At 44.6% G+C, this 7439-nt stretch overlaps 1 protein-coding gene across 6 annotated transcripts in view; it reads left to right on the top strand.

The window, feature by feature from the left end:
• Window positions 1–1214: 1214 nt before the first annotated feature.
• The window catches only part of USP28 (ubiquitin specific peptidase 28), a 64698-nt gene continuing 58473 nt past the window's right edge, over window positions 1215–7439 (top strand). For 5 of the 6 annotated variants that reach the window (XM_060160422.1, XM_060160417.1, XM_060160421.1 and 2 more), the window contains exon 1: window positions 1215–1421. In XM_060160422.1, the coding sequence (XP_060016405.1) occupies window positions 1365–1421 (57 nt within the window). In that variant the 5' untranslated portion in view covers window positions 1215–1364. The remainder of the gene's footprint in view (window positions 1422–7439) is intronic. The other variant, XM_060160419.1, reaches the window with a different exon arrangement.

Below are 7439 nucleotides of genomic sequence, written 5' to 3'. Positions count from 1 at the left end.
AGGAGAAAAAAAAAAAAAGTCAAAGCCACAAGCATAAAGAGTCCTACAACCATCAGACATAAACACATAGCCTGCTGAACGTGGAAGATTATGATCACGCTGACAGTTTACCTGCCAGGGAAAAGAGACCTCCTGAATCTCCAGGTGAAGGAAGTAGCAGCAGTCCTGGTCTAGGCTCCTGAGAATAATCAGGTCTCCCATGGGAGCTGCACCTGCTCTGTACCTGTTTCCTTATGCCTCAAGCTGTGCTTCCATGCAGACTAGAAACGCCTGGAGGTGAAACATCACAATCACATGAGCACAGGAAAGACCACCATCCACATAAAATTCACACTGAAGGTGCTGCCCAAGGGCTAGACCAGGGCAACCAGATAAGCACTACCCTCTAAAAGAGGCCCTTCCCTACCCAGCCTCCACACAGATTTGGACCAAAGTGTGCCAAGTGGATCGTCATTGCGATACATGTGAATAAACGTGAGACAGGGTTTAGCAGTTACAATTTCCATCAAATTGTTGAAAACACGACCCAATTGAGGACACCTTAGCTCTTAATGTGCCATCATAAGCATCTGGCTCAAACTTAAAACCCTATAAAATTTTAGTTTGAACGCCATAAAATCTAAAATGGGAAAACTGGGCAATTCTTGCTCCCCATGCCCAGGTCGGTGTTAGGGCACTTCCCTGAGCACCAGTGAATCCAGGCTCTGGTCCGTTTGGTTAGCTTTACCCGTCAGACCACTCCATTCAGCCTCTGCCTTTCCTTTTCTCAAGGATGATAAATTTTTCGTGTCACTGGACTTGGAAATGGCTCCACCGCCAGGTGGAAAACCCTCTATTACGCGGTCCCTAGACAGGTTCCCCAAATGGGGAGCAGCCTGAACTCGTCTGTGAGGAGTCTTGAGCCGGTGGTGAGTCCTAGAAATGAACAGGTTTGAGGGACGACGGCAGAGAAGGAGACTTGCGAAAACAGGGTCCACAACCCACACCACCATTTCCTGGGCGTCAACCGCCCAGAACACACCGCTCGGGGGCAGACGCTGACCGTTAGGCGCGGGCGGGGCCTGGGTCACGTGACCGGCGCCGGGTCATATGCCGGCGTATGCGGGAGCACGTAAAGAGCGGCTCGGCCCTCGGCCGCGCGCTTGGCGTGCGCGCGCAGGCCGGGGGCGGAGCGTGTGGGCTGAGCCGCCGGCGCGCGGCGGGGTGGAGGCGGTGCCCTAGCGGGGTGGAGGGCGGAGGCAGGGCCACCTCCTCCACCTCCTCCTCCTTCTTCTCTTCCTCCTCCTCCTCCTCCTCCTCCTCCGGCGAGGCTGGGCTGGCCGCGGCGGCGGGAGGCGGGTGACCTGCGGAGGGGCGCCTCGGCCATGACTGCGGAGCTGCAGCAGGACGACGCGGCCGGAGCAGCCGACCGCCACGGCTCGGTGGGCCCCGCGGCGGCGGGCGGGAGCCGGGGGGGCTGGCTCCGGGTCCCGCGGGAGTAGGGGGTGCGGGGCCGGGGCGGGAGCGGCGCGGGGCGCGGGCGGGCGGGCGGGCCTGCGGGGCTCCGGCGCGGGGCCAGGCGGGAGGGGGCTGCGGAGGGCTCCCGGGCCCGGCTGGGGAGAGGGCGGCGCGCCGGCCGGGGTGAGCCCCGGGGCTCGAGGAGGAGGGTGAAGTCTCTGCAAGGCTCGGTCGCAGAGATTGAGGACTCTCTTCGGGTTCGGGGACGGGCTGAAGTTCGAGGGAGATTAGCTAATTTGGAAAATCAAATATAAAGGGCTGGACGTGGGCTGTCTGCATCAGGGATCTCTAAGAAGAGCGCTCCTGGTCCCCGACCAAGGGTGAGAAACTTCCGAAAGGGGCAGCTTTGGTGGTTTTTGTTTTTTGTTTTTGTTTTCGAATCCGTTTTAGGGCAGTGCTGTTCTAAGAGTCTAAAGCAGACCGAAGTTACCTAAGTTAAAGCCAGGATTTATCTACACCGTGTGAAAGACCAGGGGTCCTTGTTACCACTTCATGCCTTCCACACACACCCCTATTTTTTTAAGCAGAAAGCAGCATTCCCAATTACTGCATTCATCACTCTAGATTTTTAAGGAAGGGGGAGGAACAGAACAGCGCGATGAATACAAGGTATGCTGATAATGCTTTCCCTTTTCTATTATCTAAGAAGATTGAAATCAATACGAGGATTTCTGGGCTAAGGTGGTGAGAGTAAAAGAATACTGGTTTGAGAGAAAATCAAACGGCTAATGTCTGTGCGAAAAAAAACTTGGGAAGTGGGCAATTTGAGAAAGTCTTCTAATGTTACTTTGGAATGTTATAACTTAAGACTACCCGTCACCCATCAAGTGTTAAGCTGTTTCAAGACAGAATTGGAATCCTGTACCACGTATTTAAATGCGAGTTTGGAAGTGGGGAATTTCATAAAATATTTACAGTACAGAGCTGTCAGATACTTCCACGTGAGAAACCTTTTATGCCTTTTTGTTTTTCCTCTTCAGGCACTCGGGAGACCAATAGTGTGTAAAGTGACCGCACTTACTTTTTAAACTCCTGTAGTAAAAGATACCTCTGGGTCGTGGACTCAAAAATGAAAGTAGGCAGATGGTGTTTCATGTGCTGATTTGTAATAGAAAAATTGTTAGGTGTTTACCAATGCCTGTTGGAACCTGAGTCAGGATTTTCTTTGGTTTCAGAGATCAGTTCTATTTGTTTTTAGGACAGTGAGTTAAAAACAGGTGGGAAAATCTTAGCTTTGAGACAGTCATGTTGATTTGGAGAAGAGACTATTTTAAGGGAGAGCAAGTCATTTAAATTCGTTGGTTGACACCATGTGCCTTTTGGTCAGCAGCAACTGCATTTACCTCTGCCGCAGTTTGATAGGTGACCATTGTCTCAGCACTCTCTGTTTAAGAGTTCGTATGTGAGGTGTTTGATGAACACTTGTATATAAGTCATAGCTATTTTTGGAAAGATTTGGAACTCCAGTGGCTGTGGCTAGCTGGAGGACCCTGATTCCTGGCAACCTGCAGAGTGATGACATTTACTGTTCTTCTCAGTGATTCGCCCCATACAGACAGATGATAAGCTTGGAATGCTTGATAATGTTTGCCCTTTTTGTTTTTGCTAATGTAAAATGCTTGAAGTTAGCAGGCTAGGCTGAAGGAGTCTTATATGAGGAAATTACCTTTCACATCTCAGAGGAAAGATTTTAATATCTTCTTCCTAATCTTCATAAATTTCATGTTAGAGTGGACTCTATTTTGAATTCTCTGAAGCATTCTACATTGCCCTTAAAGGATCTTTCATTGCTGTAATTGAGGGGAGCTCTCCTCCCCTGACACTAAATCTATTTAAAACCTAGAATGCTTCCCTTCCATTATTGGTCATTTGTACATGGAACAGGCAGAACCCATTATAGCCGTCCAAGATTCGAGTGCAAGAAAAACGTAGTACTCTTGAAGTATGTTCTCAGTACGTACTAGAGTCTAAAAGAGGGTACTATTTCAATCAATTCTTGACTTAGATGAAAGCCAGCAGCAATGTTTACTGTTATTGTAGTTTACAACTTGAGGTCAGGTTGGCTCTTAGAAACCTGTGGTCCTTGGCAGCTAAACTAGGGCTTATCACACCTTCTGCTAACTGAAGCCCTGTGAAAACCTGTCAGTTTCCGTGAAAATTTAATGCTTTCTTTTGATTTTTTGGCTTTACACCCTCTTTTTTTTTTTTTTTTTTTTTTTTGCAGTATGCGGGCCTCTCACTGTTGTGGCCTCTCCGGTTGCGGAGCACAGGCTCCGGACGCGCAGGCTCAGCGGCCGTGGCTCACGGGCCCAGCCGCTCCGCGGCATGTGGGATCCACCCGGACCGGGGCACGAACCCGTGTCCCTTGCGTCGGCAGGCCGACTCTCAACCACTGCGCCACCAGGGAAGCCCTTTACACCCTCTTTTACCTTGTCTCATTAATTGTGATTTTTGGAACATCAGTAAGTCAGTGCTTGGTTGGCTTCCACAACTCTCATGCCTCCAGCTACAAACAGTTCCTATTCACACAGTACTTTTAGTAAATTTATAAAACACATTGACAAGTAACACCTCACCAGGCAAGATCTTCCATGTATTTTGTTTCATCCAAGAAATTTAAAGCAATAGCCAAGTGAAACATTTTTCAAGGAAAATAATGACGCTGATAATAGTAGTAGATAACATTAATTGATCATGTACTGTATGCCACACTCTGTGCTACGAATTTAACATATATTATCTTAGTACTTATGACAACTCCAGGAAATTTTCTTGTTAAATAATTTGCCGAAGGTCACCAAGCTAGTCAATGGTACAGCCAGGATTGAACCCAGGCACTTCTGACTCCACGGAGCCCAGGAAATCCCTGATCCTACTTCTTAGTCAGTGGACGCATTGTTTTGGGTCAGATCCTTTCTATTACTCTCTAGAACTCTCTTCCTGATGTTTTAAACTTTCAGTCCTCCCTGCACTCTTTCTAAATAGATAACCTTCCTTTCTACTTAACTGAGCTTGCTGATACCTTAAGAGCTCTCTGTCTCATATTTGGGTTTTTTTTCCCCCCTCTTCAGCATCCCTTTTTCCCTCAGTGGAAGAGATACCCTTCCCTTCTCCCTTCATTTCTTAGAGATGAATCTAAATCACTGGTGTCTAGAGACCTTTTTGACTGTGACTACTGGGGGAGAATGCTCCAGTAGAAGCCCGGGATGCTGCTAAACATCCTACAGTGTACAGGATAGTCCCCCCTAAACAAAAAGCTGTCTGGCCCAAAATGTCAATAACTTTGAGCTTAAGAAACCCTGATTTAGATGTCTCTCCTCACATGCCTAAGTTTTCTTACATCTTCCTTATCCGAACCTAACCCCCAGGCACCTTCACTGACTTCTGCTCCCTTGCGACTCAGAACATGGTCCCTGGACCAGCAGCATCCACATCACCTAGGAGTTTGTTAGAAATGTAGAAATTTTGGGTGTGCTGTAGCCATCTTGTACTTGTCCTGCTTCCAGACTTTTTTGACAGTTTATGAAGCACTTTAACATTTATTCTCATTGACTCCATGTAGCAACCCTATGAAGTAAAACTTAGTGCGACTAGGAAGTAGATTTGCAAAGTGACACAGCTAGTAAGTGCTAAAACCAAAACCCTGGCACAGGCAGTTTTCTCCTAGGATATCAGTATTTTTACTACAACCTCTAGATGAGTTTTGTTAGATGGGCAGGTCACAATAGTTTACATTTAAAAATCATTTTTTCATTTTAGTAACAATTACTGTATGCATTACTTCACTTCATAGTCACACCAGTGCTGTCAAGGCTTATGGTATACTTTAGTTTCCAGGTGTGGACATTGATGCTCAAAGTTGAAATTTGCCTAGAGGCTAATGTGTGCTAAGAATCTGGGCTACTTAGTGCTATTTCCACCATCAAGGCTTTATAATAAAAAGGGAGGTCAAAATACCAGACATTCAAAGGCAAATTAAAGATCTGCGTGAATAGGTGCTGGCAGCTGCTGCGTGATGGTTGGTAGTCAGGTTAGACTTGAGATGCCCTAAACAAATATGTCCTTTTTCAGTATTCCAGCCCAAGTTAGTACTTTCCCGCTGTCTTTTTTCTTCGTGTGTGTGTGTGTGTGTGTGTGTGTGTGTGTGTGTGTGTGTGTACGTGCGTGCGCGCGATTGTGCAAAGGTTTCCCTTTTTATTCAGTTGAATAAATTCATATAAAACTAACTTTTAAAGTGTACATTTAGTATATTCACAGTATTGCACAACCACCACTTCTGTCTAGTTCCAAAATATTTTTAACACCCCAAAAGAAAACCCACTAAGCTGTCACTCCGTATTCCCGCTCCCCCTGGCAACACCAGTCTGCTTTCTGTCTCTGCATTTACCTGTTCTGGATGTTTCATGTAAATGGAATTGTATAGTATGTGACCTTTTGTGTCTGGCTTCTTTGACTTAGTTTAATGTTTTCGAGGTTCATCCAAGTTATAGCATGTATCAGTACTTCATTCCTTTCAATAATGGCTAATATTCAACTCTATGTATCTATTACATCTTGTCTGTTTTCCCATTGGTGGACATTTGAGTTGTTCCTACCTTTTGTTTTTTATGAATAGTCCTTCTGTGAACATTCACGTACGAATATTTTGAGTACCTGCTTCCAATTATTTTGGATATATACCTAAAAGTAGAATTGCTGGATTATAGGGTAATTCTATGTTTAATGTTTTGAGGAACTGCCACACTTTCCCACAGCAGCTGTACCGTTTTACATTCCCACCAGCAATGTACAAGGGTTCCAGTTTCTCCACATCCTCCCCAAACACTTGTTATTGTACATTTTTGCTTTTTTTTTTAACATCTTTATTGGAGTATAGTTGCTTTACAATGGTGTGTTAGCTTCTGCTTTATAACAAAGTGAATCAGCTCTGTACATATACATATATCCCCATATCTCCTCCCTCTTGTGTCTCCCTCCCACCCTCCCTTCCCCCACCCCTCTAGGTGGTCACAAAGCACTGAGCTGATCTCCCTGTGCTATGTGGCTGCTTCCCACTAGCTATCTGTTTTACATTTGGTAGTATATATAAGTCCATGCCACTCTCTCACTTCCTCATTTAGTTTTGATTTGCATTTTCCCAATGGCTAATGTTGTTAAGCATCTTTTCTTATGCTTATTGGCCATTTGTATCTCTTCTTTGGAGAAATGGCTGTTCAGGTCCTCTGCTCCTTTTTGAATTGGGTTTGTTTGTCTTTGGTGGTTTGAATTGTAAGAATTTTAATATAATCTGGATGCTAGACCCTTATCAGATTTATGATTCGAAAATATTTTCTCCTATCCTGTAGGTTGTCATTTCACTTTCTTGATAACGTCCTTGGATGCACAAAAGTTTTTAATTTTGATGAAGTGCCACTTACCTATTTTTTCTTCTGTTGCTTGTGCTTTTGGTATAATATAAAAAGAATCCATTGCCAAATTCAAGATAATGAAGATTTAACTTTCTTCTAAGAGTTTTATAGTTTTAGCTCTTATATTTAGATTGTTAATCCATTTTGAGTAAGTTTTTGAATATTGTGTGAAGTAGCGGTCAAACTTTACTCTTTTGGAAATGGATATCTAGTTGTCCTAGCACCATTTTTGTTTGTGGTGTGTGTAAATTTAAGGTGTACATCATGTTACTTTGGAAAATTTGTATATTATCATATGTTTGCTCCTGTAATGATATTTATCATATAACATACTTATAGCGCAGTATTATTGTCTACATTCAATAAACTGTACATTAAATCTCTGTGACTATTTTAGTACTTGTTACAAGTTTGTACTCTTAAACACCATCAATCTTATCCCTACAGCACCCCCAGTACCATTTTTTGAAGAGAATATTTTTTCCCCATCAAATGGTTTTGACACCCTTGTCAAGAATCAGTTGACCATAGATG

This window comes from Lagenorhynchus albirostris, chromosome 9, assembly GCF_949774975.1.
Source record: "Lagenorhynchus albirostris chromosome 9, mLagAlb1.1, whole genome shotgun sequence".
Classification (NCBI taxonomy): Eukaryota; Metazoa; Chordata; class Mammalia; order Artiodactyla; family Delphinidae; genus Lagenorhynchus; species Lagenorhynchus albirostris.
Note: the sequence above shows the minus strand (reverse complement) of the source record. Positions and strands in the feature narration are given on the sequence as shown.